This window comes from Rhipicephalus microplus, chromosome 3 (genome assembly GCF_043290135.1).
Source record: "Rhipicephalus microplus isolate Deutch F79 chromosome 3, USDA_Rmic, whole genome shotgun sequence".
In the NCBI taxonomy this organism is placed as follows: domain Eukaryota; kingdom Metazoa; phylum Arthropoda; class Arachnida; order Ixodida; family Ixodidae; genus Rhipicephalus; species Rhipicephalus microplus.
Genome location: NC_134702.1, coordinates 15,423,790 through 15,444,104, shown reverse-complemented (window position 1 = coordinate 15,444,104; position 20,315 = coordinate 15,423,790). Strand labels below are relative to the sequence as shown.

At 47.6% G+C, this 20,315-nt stretch overlaps 1 protein-coding gene across 1 annotated transcript; it reads right to left on the bottom strand.

Moving 5' to 3' along the window:
- Positions 1–823: 823 nt before the first annotated feature.
- LOC119181515 (urease accessory protein UreG) lies at positions 824–9,514 on the bottom strand. Its single transcript, XM_037432772.2, has 4 exons — positions 9,379–9,514; positions 5,442–5,706; positions 4,390–4,486; positions 824–2,495 (listed from the first exon to the last, which is right to left on the bottom strand). Exons 1-4 carry the CDS (start codon positions 9,482–9,484, stop codon positions 2,097–2,099), a joined length of 867 nt encoding a protein of 288 aa, XP_037288669.2. The 5' UTR covers positions 9,485–9,514; the 3' UTR covers positions 824–2,096.
- Between the last annotated feature and the right edge of the window lie 10,801 nt (positions 9,515–20,315).

Below are 20,315 nucleotides of genomic sequence, written 5' to 3'. Positions count from 1 at the left end.
TAAATATTAAAAAGGGTCAGTTCTTTTTTCTTGAAGACACCTTGTTCTCCGAAGCAAAGAGCCTAGTCCATCGTGGTTAGGTATACATACGGCTGAAGCGACGGCAAAGTTCGGCCCTTGGTCTATATGTTGTGAGCATTATGGGTTGTGGGGATCTAGCTCGGCCAATGAAGAGGAGTGCTTCGGTACTCAACGTTCCTTTACAATACGTAGTGACGTTCGAGTGGCTGCAGCATCCGCACGAAGAACGCGTTCAGCACCGAGCCTGCCAATTCGGATTAGTACCGGCACTTTCTAGACTTTTTTCGCGGAGCAAAACTCGTCCCCTAGTACGTCACGACTCCTCTGTATAGGGCTACAAAGCAGCACCAAAATCGGATTTGCACGAGTCAAAGCCGGTTCGTTTCAAAACGATGTTGGCAGGTTTTTTTGTTGAACAACCCATTTTTCAAGTATAAACTTTGGCATGCTTTGTTGATTCGGGATTTATTTCGTTTTTTTTTTTCCTTCTTCATTTTGGTCGGGGAGATCAACAGATCACTTTTGTGGCGCCAGCACCGAGTGACAGTCTTGTTTCTTGAGCAACAACTCCCGGTAAGTTACTTTCGGTGTTTGTAACTAAAACCTACGCAAAACAAAAGCATCGTAGTTGTAGTTAACGTTCGCGATAGAAGCACGTGATATCGGAGATGAAATTGAAAACGATACTGATAAGTAATGCATAACTTGTAGGTATAGAAGCATATCTTTCTTCTTATCACGAGCCATAAAACGACAGTAAGGGGAATATGGAAGCTTGTGATGGAAAAATCCGTAAACAAGATTTTGTTTGCTCGAGCCGGCGTTTATTTATTTTCTTAATATCTTGGGTTTTACGTTCCAAAACCATGATTTGATTATGAAGAACGCCTTAGTAGAGGGATCCGGGAAGTGCGATGATCTGGTGTTCTTTAACGTGTACTGACAAAGCACCGTACACGAGTTAGATGCGAAAAGAAACCGCTGGGCCGGGATTGAAACCGTTATTTTCATGTCAGCAGCCGAGCACCCTAACCACTGGCGGACCAAGCTGACGTTTCGAGAGGTGGACTTGTCTTTTTCAAGGCCATTCAAGTTCTAGCCTTGAAGAATGATGATTGATTGATATGTGGGGTTGAACGTCCTCAAAACCACCATATGATTATGAGAGACGCCGTAGTGGAGGGGCTCCGGAAATGTTTGACCACCTGTGGTTCTTGAACGTGCACCCAAATCTGAGCACGCGGTCCTACAATATTTCCGCCTCCATCGGAATAGCCTTGAAGAAGACCAGTCTTCTTGTCGAAACATCGGCTCTAGTCGATAGGCCGTGTAGTATGTCGCAAGAATATTCGTGTAACTGACAAGCCGTGCACCGTGTGACAAACATGTGGAAAGCTACGAAGTGTGGCGCAAGAATGGGGAATCTTTGCAGGCTTGCAATCTTTGCGAGTAAGAACACTTGGTTTCCTTTTTAACGAGGCAATGCAACAAGATCTCGTTCCTTCACGTTCCGTGTGCCCACAGAAGTGCAACCGATAATGGCTATCCATGGACGCAGCATTCGGAACGTTCTATAGCGTATGTTTTGGGGATGCGGTTCTGTTTAGGGTCTAGCACGACATTTACGCCGGTCGCATGAAATGGGTTTTGTTAGTAATCGCCGGCTTGACAACGAATGTATGGTCGTATGAGGGGGTTGTTTCTAATTTAGGCGTTCGCAGAAGGTGGTTTGGGTTAGGGGGGCTGTCTCAGTAATTTAAAGGACAGCGTGATTTTTTTACACACGTTTACTCAGTTGTAAGTCACACCTTTCGCGCCATTCTTAAATGTGTATGGCAAGTTCCGCATGTTTCTTTGACTATAACCACAGCCAAAGGGACCTGTGATAAACTGTTTACTACCCCCCTTTACCACGTAAAGCCAAGAACCAATGGCAGACCTTTCTAATAAGTATGTCATCGCTCAATTTGCATTTTTGCATTCAATTACGGTGCTCATTTTCTTACGGACACAACCAAGGCGCCTTCCCCCCCCCCCCCCCCCTGAATAAAGAACCCTACGCAAGCCTGTGTTTCCTAGTGTGTACCCTTGACCGGCGCCCCCAGGTGCGAAGCCGATTCGAGAATGAGCTTGACCACTTCGTCGACGCCGACGCCGTGCTTGGCCTGGCAGAACAGAGTGGGGCCCCCTTGACGCATGCGCGCTGCGTCGCGCTCCATGACGGCCAGGTCTGCGCCCACAGCTTCAGCCAGGTCTGTCTTGTTCACGACGAGCAGGTCGCTCTGCGTGATTCCCGGGCCGCCCTTGCGCGGGATCTTGTCCCCGCCGGCGACGTCGATGACGTAGATGATGTAGTCGGCCAGTTCGCGGCTGAAGTTGGCCGCCAGGTTGTCTCCGCCACTCTCGAGCAGCACCAGCTCGGGCCGGAATCGACGCGTCAGCTCCCGCACGGATTCCATGTTTGCTGAGTAGTCCTGCAGCGTGACGTGCGCAGCTTGGAGTGAGAGAGAGCGGAGCTAGTCTGTATGTATGCGTATTCAAAGAATACTGGGCACGCAAGCATGGGCACAAAGGAGAAGTCAATACAACACAAACGCCGGTTGCCTTTTGTCCTCTCTTGTGCGCCTCTGCACACATTTTTTTTTAATTCGAAGCATTTCTTTGCGTATTCCAAATACTTTTGGCGTCTATCTGCGTGTCTATCTATCGATCTAGCCGCTTACTACTCGGTGCTTTCGTGATCACCCCCTTAATTTGGCTTCAGCCAACATTAGTATGGGAGCGTAAGAAGGTTTGACCGTCAAGACTTCAATAATGTCACAATCCCGTCGCGTACACCGTCAAACACTTCCCGTTAAACAATAACACATAACCGCGGGCGGGTATATTAAAGGTGATTACACGTTACGGAAAAGCTAACATCAGCAGCGCTGACCTTACGAAGGCATACAAGAACTATCGCGGTCTCAGCAGCAATCGAACCCCCGCCTTCTTCAGGGTGATCAAGTGTTGTACCGCAGAGGCACGCCAGGTCTCGAAACTACTTTTCAAATAGACCGTAATGTTAGTGAAACGTCAATTGTGATAGCAGTGCTGGCTATCCAATTTTATAAACATTACATACGTACTTCTATCATACAGCCACCACGTCAGGCTTACGCCAATTGTAGTTAGGTGGCATTCGCTGAAGTTGATTTATGTAGCCGTGTCCACGGCCGCCATCTTCGCGAGCACCAGCGCTTCTTATCAGCTTATCGCTTCTGGTTTTGCTAATACTCACGTTCCTGTTGGCATCGTTGCGCAAGTACAAACAACTGGTTATGTAAGCATCTGCAACTATTTAAAGCATGTCTATGGATGCAACTTTTGTATATATATTTATCATCACTTCATGACGTGTCTCTCAATAAAAAATTACAACCCGGTCACCTTCTCTCCGCATGCTTCGCATAACGTCAATTCCCAATGTACGTGAAATCTGCCGAACTTTCTTTAACGTGCACGGTGTGTCTTTTTTTTGTACTATAAATACAGATGAACAACTTAGGAAAACTTTCATAAACTTTATTTCATTCGCTCATTTTGCCTACTCCAATGTTTGGTCCATTTGAGAGTACCTACGGCATAAAGCGTGCATGCGTCAGTGGCCCCAAGTAAGAGAAACAGAAGCTAAATGTATATTTACAAAAAGCAGCAGGAAATGCGTTACGTTTCGTGGCACTCACAAAGGCCAGTGCATGTGCGTGCGTTATTCCTGTTTCGGTCTCTCCACAAAATGTATTTACGTACGTATCGTACACACCTCCTGCTAACTAGTGTTCAGTCGAAAAAAATCCCACATAAAATTCTTTCTCCTGATGACATCACTGCTCGCAGTGCGCATGCGCACGAGCAAATATTTACACTACGGCGTGTGTGTTGTCAAGGGTGTAGAGCGTAAACATCGCATGTCGTTATCCTGTAGTAACATGGGCGTGGCGGAAGCATACATAATCATGGGATTAAACGTTGCGCGGAGTGAAAACAAAGGTGATTTCACGTATCAGATTCAGACGAACAGCGCATGCAGTTTAATAATTTCACGAAATCGTTGTGCAATGTTCTGGCGCGAATGGGGGATTTGCATACATTTCTAGCGGTACACTACGTGCTTTAGCGTTGAATGTCGGTAATTTATAATGGTTAAGAGTTTAACTCTAAATTGAAATAATGATATGCAATGACGTGAATGCGGCCTTGTAAGCAAAATGCAGTATTTTGTCTCGGTGCTCTTGCGTTTAAATTTACAGAGCGCCACGCAGTGGTAGTTCAATGTTGTTAGCGAATGCCCGACACACAGCCAAGCCTCCGAACGAGCCGTCAACGTACCTCCCTGATGGCAGCATGCGGGCAGCCTCCGGTTTCGATGGCGCGCATGCGATCTTCGGGCAGAGCCTCGTTGCGGCAAAGAAACTCCCAGTCCTCCCTGCACAAACATCGAGAAAATGGCGATTCTTTCAAAGAATCTCTCAGAAGAGCACGGAAAATTGAAATACAGTCAATGACGTAAGTTTTTTATTTATTTGATAATGCTCAAAACACTATCGAACAGCAGTATCTTGTCGGTATGAATTTCACGGGAACCAGGGAACGAAGAAAAACAAAGTGTCTTTCCAAAATCGCATCATGCGACGTAGCATTAAAAAATGGTGATGTATTTACCACGGGTGGTCGAAACTCAACGGATCCGTCATCATGGATAAGGTTTTGCAGCATTTAGCAGAACTGACCAATGTACCATACATATTCTGCGTTCGTCAAACCGCTTTCAAGTACCGACTACGCAGTTCATTATACAATCTGTAGATCATCTTTTATAATCAGATTGCAGAGCGAATACTGTGGAAAGGCGCTGAACACGTATTCACTTCCTGTACCAGGACGAAATTTCTTCCAGCTTCGTCGGAACTGTCTTAGGCACAAACTCTTAAGGCTGACTCTGCTAGGCTATAGAGCTTCGTGCTACATTCTCAAGCGGATAATAGTATGGTGGAGCTTCCTCCAACGTGTAAGCTTATTCGTACTTCATTCATGTATCGATGACGAGAAGCCGACATGGTGGCAAAGCGGGTATTATTTCTCTTACATAGTGGATGTCCAAACCCACAAGGACACAGAGAAAATAGGGAGGCAACAGTCTGACAACGGCCGCCTAGAGTGGCAGAACGCCTACTCTGCTTCTGGAAGGTGCAATACGCAGGAAAAAAAGTTGGGATGAAAGTAATAAAAAAGACGAAAATAAATAAATGAAAAAAGCATGGCCAAAAATAACTTGCAACTTAGACAAATGGCCATGGACTCGAAGCCGGGTCAGTTTTGTTCATGAAAGTTAGCAGGGCTCGTTGGCCTGCTGCATTATACCATTCGTCAAGCGGACTGACTTTGTGAAGATGTCGTTGGTGACGGCGCAGACGCTGTGCTTCTCTCGCAGCTTCCGGCACAGTGCCAGCATGAGCGCCGTCTTTCCGGAGCCCACAGGTCCACCCACGCCGACGGTGAAGGCGCGCTGGTCCCAGTCGTCTCTCACGCGCAACGCCTCGCGCTCGACGTAGCTGCCAGGACCGTCCATGAGCTCGTGCGTGTGACCGCCCGGACCACCGTGGCTGTGACCGTGTCCGGAACCATGGCCACCCAGTGCAGTGGAGGCTGCCCATGTCCAATGAAAGACGTCATTAGTTCCAGCATCAGTTTCCTGTAGGACGAAAGTCTTACATACCTCATCAAACATGGACAGGGACTATCAGCGGTAACGTGAGTGACGAAAAAAATTTTTACGTGACCAGGTGACGTCTTATGGTGGATTGGATGTATTTCAAGCTTCTTACACCTCACATGCCTCCGGAACCAATCGGCCCACCTTTGACTAACTGCAGTAACCATGGTGGCGTCATATGCCCCGCCGCGGTGGTCTAGGGGCTAAGGCAGTCGACTGCTGACCCGCAAGTCGCAGAATCGAATCCCGGCTGCGGCGGCTGCATTTCCGATGGAGGTGGAAACGTTGTAGGCCCGTGTGCTCAGATTTGGGTGCACGCTAAAGAACCTCAGGTGGTCAAAATTTCCGGAGCCCTCCACTACGGCGTCTCTCATAATCATATGGTGGTTTTGGGACGTTAAACCCCACATATCAATCATCAATCTGGTGGCGTCATGTGATGACATTACCACGTGAATGACATTAGTAAGGCATCATGATAACATCGCAATTTTTGTCTATAAGTGCCATCATAACGACATCACATATCGATTTGAGATGTGGCATATCAGCGGGTGAGTCAAACAACTCTATTTTGTCCGCAATAGGCGCAAGTTAACTCGACGCTATGGACGTGGCTTGGCCCTCTCATTGACGGTCAGGTTCAACTTGACTGTCCTCGCGTGGGCCCTCGACAAAATTTGAGACGTTATCATGATGTCCTTCTGACGACACTCACATGGTGACGTGGCGTGATTACGTCACATTGTGAGTGAAATCATCAGACGACATCCTCGGCTAGTCAAAAGTGGGTTGATCGGTCCCGGAGGCACGTAAGGTGCGAGAAGCCTGCGATGCCTCGGATCCCGGAGGCAATGCAAAACCACGCTGTGCAGAAAGCCTGTGTGCTTTTAGTTACGTGCATGCTACATGACTTCAGGTGGTCTAAATTTCTCCAGCCCGTCACTGCAGTGCCTGTCAGCAATATTGTTGCTTTAAGGGACGTAAGGCCACAACAATTGTCACGATAATGGCGTTTAATAGTATAAGAATGACTGTATCAGTAGTTATTGTGCAACTTATAATGCAATACAGCTGCCACTTTAAGTTGATTTTCTCAATATTGATAGGTTGAGTCGGACGTCGTAACGACATATATGCCCGGCCGACAAGATCCACAACCATACGTGATAAAAGTGGCATGCGCGCTCCTCGCACAATATTCCTTTTCAGGTTGACCCGCCGCGGTGGTCTAGTGGCTAAGGTACTCCGCTGCTGACCCACAGGTCGCGGGATCGAATCCCGGCTGCGGCGGCTGCATTTCCGATGGAGGCGGAAATGTTGTAGGCCCGTGTGTTCAGATTTGGGTGCACGTTGAAAAACTCCGGGCGGTCGAAATTTCCGGAGCCCTCCACTACGGCGTCTCCCATAATCATACGGTGGTTTTGGGCGTTAAACCCCCACATATCTATCAAATATTCCTTTCGGGTTTCCAGTTTATGGTAACAAAAAACCAGCAAAAAGAGATAAAAAATATAACTCCCAGAGATTCGCCTCTCAAAACCACGATAGTGCCACACATGATATCCTTTATATGCTGCTGACATAGTGCACGTGTAGATAGTGCCTTCCGCAATACCCGCCAGAATGTGTAAGAGCATTATAGATAGGTCTCGAGTTATCTCTTCGGCTTGATCATGCACGCAGACGCGAACAGCTGAGTTTATTTCGAAACGCACTCGGCCGCCAGCGATAACCCTCGGCTGTTCGACCCCGCGTGTATAAATGCCGACGCGCGCTGCCGCGGACCACATTATCGACGGCCGACGCTGTGTTCGCCGTAATCGGTGTATACGGTGTGTGTGACTGTAGATTGACTTTCGGTTTGCCGGCCACAAGTTCGGCCAAATAATGGGTTTCATCTTGGTTTCATCACGGGACCTGCTGCCTTCGTTCACGTCTCGACCACGTGACGATATGAAGTACGGCCAACTAACAATAGGAGAACAACAACGACAACAACAAATTTTTGTGAATGCAGATTGATTGATTGATTGATTGATTGATTGATTGATTGATTAATTGATTGATTGATTGATTGATTGTGATAGACGGCTAATGGGGGCCCCGGAAATTTCGATTCCATGGGGTTCTTTAAGATCCCCATTTTTTTTTTATTTATTCTTTGGGGTTTAACGTCCCGAAACCACTATGTGATTATGAGAGACGCCGTATAGTGCAGGGGTTAAGAAATTTCAACCACCTGGGGTTCTTTTCACCTAAATCTAAGCACACGGGACTCAAGTGTTTTCGCCTTCATCGAAAACGCAAGTAGAACGCCAAATCGGGCTTGTTGGCTCACATTGATTTTATATGCCTATTAACTGCGCGTCGTTTCTATGATCCCTCGTTTCCGGTCCATGTTTGTGCACTTAATAGGGTTCTTGAACGTAACCCGGCTGCGACGGCTGCATTTCCGATGGAGGCGGAAATGTTGTAGGCCCGTGTGCTCAGATTTGGTTGCACGTTAAAAGAACCCCGGGTGGTGGAAATTTCCGGAGCCCTCCACTACGGCATCTCTCGTAATCATATGGTGGTTTTGGGACGTTAAACCCCACATATCAATCAATCAATCAATCAATCAATCATTCAATCAGGGTTCTTCAACGTGTACCCTAAATGTGGGCCCATGGGCCTCTGACATTTCCGTCTATCGAAATGTGGTCGGTACTTTGTGCCGCGTCCATCGGGTCAGCAGTTGATCGTCGTGACTGTACCATCGTACGTAAGTGCGAGGAAAAGACACTTAATGACAAGAACAAAAGCTGAGTGTTTATTCAAAATCAATATAGAACACCGCGGCGGTTGAGCGAAACAGGAGACATCTGACATTCCGAAATATAGGAAATCACCAGAAATGGAGTTATTTATTTATACTACAATATAGCATTCAAGATGCCAGCATTGTTTTTTTTCCTTTGTTTTTAAAGACGTGATTTGCGACTGTCTCTGGTTAAAAAAATAAACTGAAAATGAACAACATCTATAGCATTATTGTATCTGGATACATTGCGTTTTGGTGAGATAAAGGGGAAAATAGATTATACTGAAGCTCAAGAACACCGGCTCATGTGAATGGCTAAAATTTCTCTCATCTTCTGGTTGGGTTTTAGCTTGCCTATTCAGTGATTGACCGCTCATGAAATTGTCTTTGCCTCAATTTAAACAATCCCATTTTCGTGAGCATTGCTTCTTAAAGCAAAGAAAAAGCTCGCGCACTAGCTTACAGTTGCAGCACACCAAACGAGCTTGACATCCAATGTCACCAGATCAAATAATAATAATGATGATGAGAATAAGAAGAAGAAAGCAAAATAAAATCAGCGTAGAAAGCTATATTAGTAAGATCAGAAAATACCGTCAAATTGGCCATACGCGTCGTCAATACAACTGTCCTCCACTGCGAAAATTCAATTAGAGTAACTACCAAACCGTTTTTTTTCCTTAATTGTTTATTGTTCATGGGGACAGGGGGTTGTTTATGTTTATGGATTACTAATAGTGCTCAACTGTTTTCAAAACCGCTAAATTTACGCCCATCGGCAAAACAATGAACACCGGCTGACCTTGAAGGAAGGTGCAGGACTCCTGAGACATGTCCACTCCAAGACGCGCCGGGACTCGGATGACGAATGTTCCTTCAAGGAGCGAGGCTCCGCCGATAGCGGTCATCGAGCAGATAAGCAGTGCGTCTGTGGCGTGCCAAAAGATAGCGTGGTGGCTCGGCATGTATTGCAGTACTCCTGCTGACGCTCGACATTTGTGTACCTCTCGTGATCTCCCGTGGTAGCCCCGTTCAGGCAAGGTTGATGACCGTATCGGTGCGATTGTCGAAGATACATGTTTAAGTGAAGCTTTTTTAGCCTTTCCCGGGACCTTGGTGCTCGTTCACAAGCGTCATCACCATAGGGGTGCGATGATTCTTCATTACAGGGTGGTAACTTTGCCTAAGTAGCTTTGTACCCCTCCCCTCGATGATTTGGGGTGGGCGAGGGGGACTGCGTCCCTCTGTTGCTATAATTTTGCTTTGAGTCACATGGGCACATATTGATGCCTGCCATACGTGTGATCAAAGCTCCCCTTCGGGGAGGAGGAAGGCTCGTCGCAGCACTCCTCCCTTTTCGTAAGGTCATTGTATAGCGCTGACCTCGCCCCCCCCCCTTCCACCCCATAGGCGACTAGTGGTCTACAGGTTATGCCGTTCGCCCACTGATCCAAAGGTCACGGAGTCGAGTCCCGGCCGTGTCGACTGCATTTTCGATGTAGCCGAAAGTGCCTGATACTTGTGTGCTTAGACTTATCTGGACGTTAAAGAATCTCTGGGGACCGGAATTTCCGGAGCCCTCCGCTACGGCACCTCCAATTATCATACCGTGGTTCTGAAACGCTAAACCGCATATGTTAGTATCGCCGAAAGACATCTATATGGTCATCCTGGTATCACTACGAGAATTATGCCGGCTTCGGTTGCTTGCACGCGCATTTTCTTGAGACGTGCGTTAGACACTTCATATAATCGTAGTAATAATTGTTGGGGTTTAACGTCCCAAAACCACCACATTGTCGCGTTTCACCGTAAACGGGACACCGAGACGTTTAGTCCAAGAACCAATGGCGTATTTTAGGCAGCAGCTGAAATCAAAAACATTTTTGTTAACTTGTTTGTTTGTGGCCTGTGAACACTGGCACGTACCCCCTTTGGAGGATCGGCCAAGACAGCTTGTAGTAGCCTATATGTGAACACAATACAATGGTTGTCAGCCTATTACTGAAATGAGCAGAGAAAGAAGACATATATCTTTCAAAAATATAATAATGATAAAACAAATATGAATCAATAAAATAAAAGATAGCTACTACTATAACAAATGAAAATTTTCAGTAGACCATACAGTCGAGTTCACCTCACCCGATAAAAATCGAATATATGTCTTGACATTCATTCACCTTACCAATTATATCCCAGGTCTTCGTCAAGAATATATTAAAGCAGACGTTATATTGACCTGCGTTTAGATTCCTGAATAAAATTACATACTGCATCAAATACGTTTTGGCAGCAAACATAAACACAAACATGTCGTCTTCTGTGGTCAGTGTCCCATTACACTAGACTGTTGGAGCGCATTCGTCTTCGTTGTCTACCCATTTCGAGCTCGGTACTATGATTATGATAGACGCTGTAGTAGTGAAGGGCTCCAAAGATACTGATTCCTGGTCTTCTTCGACGTGTACCTAAATCTAAGCACGCGGGCCTGAAGCATTTTCGCCTCCATCGAAAATGCGGCCGCCACGGCCGGCATTTGATCCCGCGACCTGCGGGTTAACAGCCGAGAGCCTTAGCCACTACACCATAGCGGGTCCGTTCGACACTAGCTGAGAGGAATAGGCTGAGGTACAATATTTAAAGGGTCACCAATTTTGGTTACACGTGGTACCTACATTGAGAAAGCCGGGAAAAGTTTTTATTCATGAATTACGTTGGCCCGTCGAACTCATGGTTGCGCTTGGGTTCTAATGGGTCTCGTATAGCTAAGTATTTTTCTTGCTGCTGCAAGCTGCCAGTGGAGCATCTTTGCGGCTGTGTTTTCGTGTTCACGTCAGTGATCTTCCTGAAGCGTATTTTATTAGAAACGAGGGTTGATTGCCTATCTGAACCGTCTGTTTGTCTGCTAGATTGCGCGGTATATGAAAGCTCAATTATTTCTTTGACGTCGCCTTTTTTTTTTTTTGCGCTAGCATGTGTTCGTTTTCGTTGCGTTCATTTTTGTTTTATTAAACTTCAATTGTTAGACAGCGCTCGCACAGTGTCTTTCCATTCTTGTGCTGCATCCTGTTTGCGCTGATTTCGTACAATATATGCATCAAATCTGACTCTCCCAAATCTCTACCTTACTCAAAGAAAGGACGCCTAAAATACCAGGAATAGTGCCAGTCAACAACATTATATTTGATTGGTTGCCAACTAACAAGTGTATTTTAGCTGTAGTAGGCGTAAGTCCTGTCATATCTGCTCAGCGTTTTTTTTTTCTTTGTGCCTCCAATTTTTTCACAAAGTTGAGTGACCACAGGTTTTACGCTGCATTGCGTGTGTTGTTAAAGGTGTTTCTCTCTCTCTCTCTCTTATTCCCTTACTACCCTCCCCATGTGTAGGGTAGCAAACTGGGCGTAGTCTATTTAACTATCCTACCTTTCCTATATCCTTAGCCAAGGGAGGGTTCAACCATTCTGTATGTATGGTCGTGCATTTGTTTGTATGTGTTTATAATACAGATTCAAAAATGAAAAAAAAATTGGGTATTGGGAAAGGGGAGGTGGGTTGAAGCCTCTTTGGGTACGCCAGTGATGAAGGAAGCTATCCGCTCAACTGGATCCGCTATGCGCTTTAGCACAGGTACAAGAGCCTGCACGGAAACATGAACTTGATGAAAACATAAACGTATATAGAGACGTCATTGCACCAATTCAGGGGCGCACTCGCGTATGCACCGATGGACATGATTCAATATAGACACGACCTCACATTGTGCTACTTTTTTTTTTGCATCTATTCGCGTTGTACACAAAACCAGCGCGGCCACCAGCACGAGTGGCAACATATGCCGTCTTCGCTTCGGAGCGCGCACTCAATCTCTCGTCGTGTGCACAGTCCAAGCTTGCCTCGGCGTGGCCTTCCAGAACTCTGCGTCTACAATCTCGAAGGCCGTGGTTTTCTCCCATTTTTACCTTGATGTGCTAGTGGTCACAAATGAACACTGGCCGTGCAGTGCGGTAACTCTACTTCAGCCTGCCGTAAAACTCGTGTGCTGGGTAGTGCGAACTTTTGAAATGATCAGAAGGGAGAGCATATCTGCTTCATGGAAGAGTGACTTATCTCGACGTTTACAGCGGGAATCGATGATACACGAAGCACAAATGAGGAAGGAATGATTGATTGCCCCGCCGCGGTGGTCTAGTGGCTCAGGTACTCGGCTGCTGACCGGCAGGTCGCGGGGTCGAATTCCGGCTGCGGCGGCTGCATTTCCGATGGAGGTGGAAATGTTGTAGGCCCGTGTGCTCAGATTTGGGTGCACGTTAAAGAACCCCAGGTGGTCGAAATTTCCGGAGCCCTCCACTACGGCGTCTCTCATAATCGTATGGTGGTTTTGGGACGTTAAACCCCACATATCAATCAAGACGCCCCCCCCTCCCCCCCCTCCATCTGCACCAGCGCCAGAGATGTTTACGCTTTGTATGTCGTGGGCGCAACCGCAAGGTTACGAATATCGCATCACGTGGCAGGAGAAACCGTCACTCGAGACACTGGGCGAAGAGAGAGAGAGATAAATATAGAAGAAAGGCAGGGAGGTTAACCAAGCTTGGCTCGGTTGGCTACCCTACACTTAGGGTGGGGGAAAAGGAGAATAACAGAACGGAAAGAGATAGAAAAGAAGAGGAGTAAGAAATAGAAGCATGAATAGTCAGCTCGATACTACACAGCACGGTCTCACACTGTTCTTTCACAAGCGGTCGTGAAGTCTGGTAGCCCTTAAGAAGTACAAGAGGGCTTTCGTGGCTTTGCGTGTATTGTATGGAAGCCGTCGGCCAAGGTCCCAGGATTTTCTCTTCTGTAAGCGGCCGTGAATCCAGCTGACAGAGCTTGGCTTCCATAATACGTCGTTCGGTCTGGTATGCTGGGCAATGACATAGAATGTGTTCAAGCGTTTCCTCGCAGGCACAGATGTTGCATGCCGAAGTGCTCGCCATTCCAAGGAGACGAGAGTACGCATTCGTAAATGCGACGCCCAACCTCATGCGACACAGTAAAGTTTCAGCGCATCATGGGAGCCCGGATGGCAAACGAAGTTGCAAGTTTGGGTCGATCGAATACAGGTGCGTGTAGGAGAAACCCGGCGTATTGCATATTAGGCAAGCTATGCGGCGAGCAAGTGATTGTAGTCGCCTTGCAGCATCCGTTCTCAAGAGTGGTATGGGCGTACGCAGGTTTTGGTCATGAGCCGATCGAGCAGCTTCATCCGCGCGGTCATTGCCGACAATTACGCAATGACTCGGCAATCACTGAAATACAATATCGTGACCTTCCTTGAGCGCTTCGTGGTAGTCGTGCCTTATCTGATATACTGATTGTTCTTGTAACCTGTGCTGCATAACAAACCGTAGTGTCTGTAAGGCTGATCTCAAATCGCAAAAGATGGCCCATTGGTTAGGTGACCTTGAAGCGCTGCGAGCTCTGCTGCTGTCGCCGTCATGGTGTGAGAAAACTTGTATTAAAGCAACACATTATCAGATGGAACAACCACTGCTTCTGTACAGTTGTTGTAATTAGCGGAGCCATCGGTGTAAACATGTATATATATGCGGTCAAAGTACCTTTCGCCCGACAGACGCAAAGTCAATTGCTTCAGGGCTAGCGGGGACATGCGTGCCGTCCTAACGATTCCAGGAACTGATAAGCGCACCTCAGGTTGACGGAGACTCCATAACGCAGCTGCTATAGATGCATCACAAGTTTGAATCCAGGCGGTAATATGTCCTGATGTTTTGTCACAATACCGCAGAACGAAAAATGGGGCCTCCGCGCTGTCAAACACGCTAATTGATGTGACGGTAACCGTGAAGGACTCACAAAAGCGCTCCATCTTTCCAGGCTGTGCCTGCCGAATCAGCATGCAGCCGGGCGAATCTACGTACCTTCCTTTCTTCATCCATTAAACTGTTGTCTAAAGACAACAGTTTTCTGCAGTAAGCTTTCCAAAGTAAGCAGTAATGCTTTCCAAATTCTCATTCACGCACTCTTCACTCGACCACGACAGTACACGTGGCACAGCCAGCAGTGGGAGGCTTTGGGGTTCAATACAACCCCCCCCCCCCCCTCAAAACACACACTGAAATTTTAACAGTTTACGGAACCTAGAAGACATCTTATACACAAACGCGCGTGCGAACATGCGTAAAAAGGGGGTTGGACAACCCCTACCCACGAAACAAAATTTCTGGCTGCGCTCCTTGCTGTGGGACATTCTTACAAATGGCAGCTAGCAGTTTGGACGAAGTGGCGTTGAGAAATTCGTTCCGGTACTGGCAAAATTCGAAGATAGGGAACCAGGAATGTAACGAATGAAGAGACAGAGAACGAAAGGGGTGAAGGCGCCACTGTATCTGCACTCTGTTATCGTCGCACAGCTCCTTCTCCCTTTCTCAGCAGCGCTGACACGGGTAATCGCGCCCGGATGTTACGCTTCGGCGCTGAATCACTCGGTCGGCCTCGCTTTGCGATATTAACACAGAACACCTATACACTACCACGATATGAAGGAGCCGTGCTTGGCAACCACCGCGATTGTGTGATCCAATGCCATCACTCACAATCGCGTGGTGACTGATACAAAGCAGCAGTGAGCACAGAATGCCAATCACCGTATATGCATACATGGTGCTTTTGAAATCTTTCTGTCTTTTCATATTATTTTATTTTTTCTCGTTTTCCTTGTTTCGGTGTTTTTCTTCTATAACACTATCATGCTGATGGGATAACCAGCTGTAACGCGCTTTTTTTTAACACTTCAGTATAAAAAAAGGCAGTTCCTACGTACAGTGGGAATCAATGATATGCGAAGCACGAATGAGGAAGGTTGATATATTACTTTCGAATCAGCACAGCGTTACGAGGTGGACGTAAATTATGCCGCACATGACTTCCATGTCATGATTATCATCGTTGCAGCTGGCATTTGTGTTCGTCGTCCATTCACGTCTGTCACAAACGACTACAATTCTCGTTTCGCCCGCGCGCCCCATCGTCCTGGGAAGGGCGCTTTTGAGTTGGGAAGACGACATCCAGCGACTAACGACACAGCAATGCAACGGTGCCACCGCGTCTTCCTTACACCTGTACCGAAAGGGGCACGCATGTGTTCAAGGAAAGGAAATGGCCTTCAGAGGGGACGGGAGCACGCGTACGCCGCGAAAATGTTTGGGACTGCTTCGGAATCGGCAGTTCACGTGCAACCAGCAAGAAGCGCGGTCGTCGGTGTCGCGAGTCTCGCGTAGGCGGCGAGCATGGAGTGACCCGCGCAACGTGTTGAGACGGCTGCAACACCGGACACCCTGGTCGCCTCCTGTACTAAGCTGGCGAGACCTTCAGCGGCACCCCGTCAACTCCCCTACGTGTACCAAGAGCTGGCCTGGTTCGTATGGAACTTTTTGTTTTCACTTTTTTTCGACTGTTATTTTATTATACCCAGCTTTTCAATAAGTGTAGTTGTGTGCGCTGCGTCGCACGTAGACGTTCAGAAGCGCGCGCATGATCGTTGTTCCGTAATTATTTCCCCGTATCTCTTTTTTGATTTCCACCATGTTGCTATTTTATTAACATTCCGCGTTGTGGTTACTTGTACCGGCTCGAGCGTTCTTTTGGAACATAGTTTGTTGTGTAGTTGTTCTTTTCATTCGCGTATTAGTGTTTTTCCTGTGTTATTTTCATAATCTCCTTGGCATTGCCCTTGTTTTAATTAAATGCTTGTCTGTGTTTAAGCAAATGTCCGTGTCTGCTCTATGAGTACGTCGGTCAGGCCCATACATCACTACACGTGCAACCCCGCACGGGTCGACCGACCTGCAAATAAACTTGAGATGCACCACTTCGAAGCCTTTCAGGCGTCGCAGGCCGAAGCGTAAAGTGGAAGCCTGCGAGTCTGCCGCACGTCGATGTTAGATCGGCAGGGCCTCACCCGAAGTGTGTGACAACGTCATACACCCAATTTGGTATGTGTGAAGCTAGCGAAACGGTCGCGAGCGCACCATATGCATGAGCGTGGCGTGTATTCATGACTTGCATGCCACGCATGTCACGATGTCCACGTTAGGGCCTGTCACTGCAGTCATACCACACCATACCAGTTCTGCAATATGTCATTGAACGACACCACGGCAAGATCAGGAAGACCGTGGCATGTAAATCACGACATTCATGACATATATGTGATGATTTTCGCGTTGTGACTAGTCACTTATGCTCGTCATGGAGTCACGTTATGTCATAACAATTTCCGTATAGATCCCATTATCGAAACGGCCAGGATGGCTACAAGTCGTATGCGGCTAGACAGATAGATAGATACGTATGCGAGTACTCGCGACATGGCCATCCGGAGGAAGGTGCAAGGGGGCAGCTGCCTCCTGGCAACCTCCCCTCCCCTCTTCCAATGGCAGTGAAAAAAAGTCCCCCTGCTTCCTCTACGTAGCTGCACGATTCTGCAGAACGTTTTGCGGATGCCCTTTACTCATGAATATACACAAAGGGTATGTGTAGCAGAACTCCTCTCACAAGGAAATATTTTTGGCTATGCCCATAAGGATACCCCAGAGAAGAGGACTTCCACGATAGACGTGATCACGGACGGATCAGTCATGTGACGTGATTCCGATCACTCTGCAGCCATCATTCACACGACGAACGAGAATTCACGCTCCCCCCACGGGGATCCCAACTGTGGTTTGGGCTCGGGTGACGTATGGTGGTAGTTACTTAACCTTCCTTGTCCCTTAGTGCATACATCTGGTTTTTGCCTATGCCAAGTTTCCTCTTCACCGCTTTGACGCTCCCCCCCCCCCTTTTTTTAGAGCATGTTCAATTCGCTTCACGTTATACCTTCTTACATTGGATACATTACGCCTATTAATCAACTTCGAAAGATCTGCCAGTTCTCTTTTGTCTGTTGTGTTTGAGGCTTTCATGCTTTGACGTTTCTTATTGAGGTTCTTCGTCTCCTGGGACAGCTTGCTAGTGTCCTGTCTAACTACCGTACCTCCAACTTCCACTGCACACTCCGTAATGATACTCGTCAGATTATCATTCATCGCGTCAACGCTAAGGCCGGTTTTTTTCGATAAGAGCCGAGTATCTGTTCTGAAGCGAGTGTGGACGATTGAGTTTGAGTTTAGTTTATTTACCACGTACAGTCGTACAGTAAGTGGCTGGGACAGAGGAAAAAAGCTGTATAAAACAGCTTGACAAAGCCCTATATTCCCATGGCAACTGTGGCGACAAAAACGGCAAAATCAAATTAAACACAGGACAGTTTAAACCAGCAATGCATATGCTTTGCATCAGAACAAAAAAATTAAACAAACTATACTAACCAAAAACGCACATACTATACATCGCAAGAAAGAAGTAATCAAACAGAAAATAATACTACACACAAATTAATAAAGCATATTTAAAATAAAAATATTAGAGAGCATACGAACATTTTCATAATTAATTCCTAATTTATTTAGTATACGCGGCAAGCAATAACTCAATGTCTGAAAGCCATAATTTGTGCGCGGTCTCGGTACATGCCAATATTCAGAGTGTCGGTTTAGGCGCGTTGAAGGATTTAATTGCAAGTTAGCTAAACTACGTATTGTTGCGAAAGACGGCGACGCCAACACGGCCCCGGAGGCGCCACTGCTTTCAACTCCGCCGGGAAGGTCACCAGCCGTTTGGTAGCGTATGTTTATCAGCTCGCGACTGCGTCTGCGCAGAGCCGATAAGACGAGCGGACGAGACGACGGTGAGTTAAACAAGGTTTATGTACAGCATATATACAGAGGCGTTACAATTTCGGCACTGGGGCCGACAGAGACTCGAAGAGCCGAACTCTCCTCTCTAACACATAGGTCAGCCTTTCGCCTAAGACCGCTGACTCACACACATGTCGGCACTCCGACACGGGGACGCCTCTCACATAGGACCGCCGATCGCGACGCGCCGCAGGGCTTCTTTTATTTACACCGGGTCCAACCAAAATGTCCAATCAGAAGCGCCGCTGGTCGTCCGGGCAGATTCCGCCAATGGGGCCGCCGCGCCATGCGTCAGACCACCTGACACGAGGACGCCGGCTCGCTGTCACGTGCGCAACTGACTCACTGCACGTGGGCCAGAGGAGCGCCGCGCGTGTTCACGCCGTCGAGGTGATCGCGCCAGGCAGACTGCGGGCTGGCCTTGACCCAGATTGCCTTTTTCAGAGGCACGGTCGTTTGACGAGGACTCGCTGGCATAACAGCACCCCCGCCGCCAGACAATGCACCGGAAAGACGAGCTGCTTCCACGGGGCTCGGATGTCAGGTGCGCTCGTTCGCCAGGTCCCTCCAGGTTCGCCTCCAGGGCCATGGGGAGAATACAGCTCCAGACTGGTCCGGGAACACATTCCACTTTTGACGACGGATCCCAGCTCCACTGGCTCGTCGCCACAACTTGCTGACCAGCTTCACTCGTCTCTTCTGACCATCTTCGGTTTCAGCACTTGTCGATGGTTCTGCAACTTGCCAAGAACGGATCGACAACAGACAACACACGACACACGCAAGTGCCCTCGGTCACCCGACAGAACACCAGACAAAGTATAGTACAACATATACCTATCTACGTGTTTATCGGAATTTTGTTCCCTCTACATCAAGAGGCACATGTGGGACAAAAGACTCTTAAAATGACAACTCAAATTTTTTTTCCCACGTACAACAACGTAACGAATTAGAATACCACATGAAGTTGGCCCCTTGAGATCACTCTGAACGAGAGCGCTCAGCCCAGGTCGTGATGAGGTCAAAATTTTGCCCCGAATCGCCAGCCAGAAACCGAAAGGTTGAGAAGTTACTAGCTGGAACGCACTGCTCAATGCACCTGCATTAGCGTTTACCTTTTTTTTTCTTTAGCGAACGTCAAAGTTGCGCTGTGGAGCAACATGCTCCACTTCAGTAACCGGCCACTTTTAGGCGACGATACCTATGCGGCACCAAGAGCGGCTCACACTTTCGACGTTGCACAGGGGAACAACGATACGGCTTGCTACGGATTGACTCCTCACCGCTTAGCTCGATATCGTGTTCGATCACCCTCATGTTTCCGGGGCAGTCCGAAAACACGTCTTCAAACTCGGAACCAATCTTTCTCAGGTCCTCTTTCTCAGGTCCTCCTTCACTTAAGCTAGGCTCTAGGTTTATCTGCTCCCGGATTACTTTCGATCCCCCTTCGATTACCTCACTAGAACTCAAACTTTCTGCTTCCTCTTCCTCTGAAGCATTCAACAACAGATTTACGATCGCTTGATGTTGAACGTATGGTTTCATCAAGTTGTAAATTTTGTCCGGCCGCCTTCCTAATTTCACTTCATAATTTGTATCGCAAGGCTTCGATAATACTTTGACGGGCCCTTCCCAATCAACCTCAAGCTTGTTCCTTTTGGGTGGCTGCAGCCGCATTACCTGATTATCAACTTCAAAAGCGCGCTTCTTCCCCGATTTCTCGTAGTGCTCCTTCGACGGCACTTTTGCCGCGTTTTTCTGGCTTTCCACGAGCGCTTCAATTTGGCTTTCCACTAGCGCTTCAATCGAGAGATCCTCACTCTGCCCTCGAATGAGCGTCTCTCGATCAACTCTCGGCAGCTCGCTCCAACTTTCCGCTACAGGCGAGAGCGTTGCAACCCTCTCGCTCTGACTCAATGGCGCCACGTCG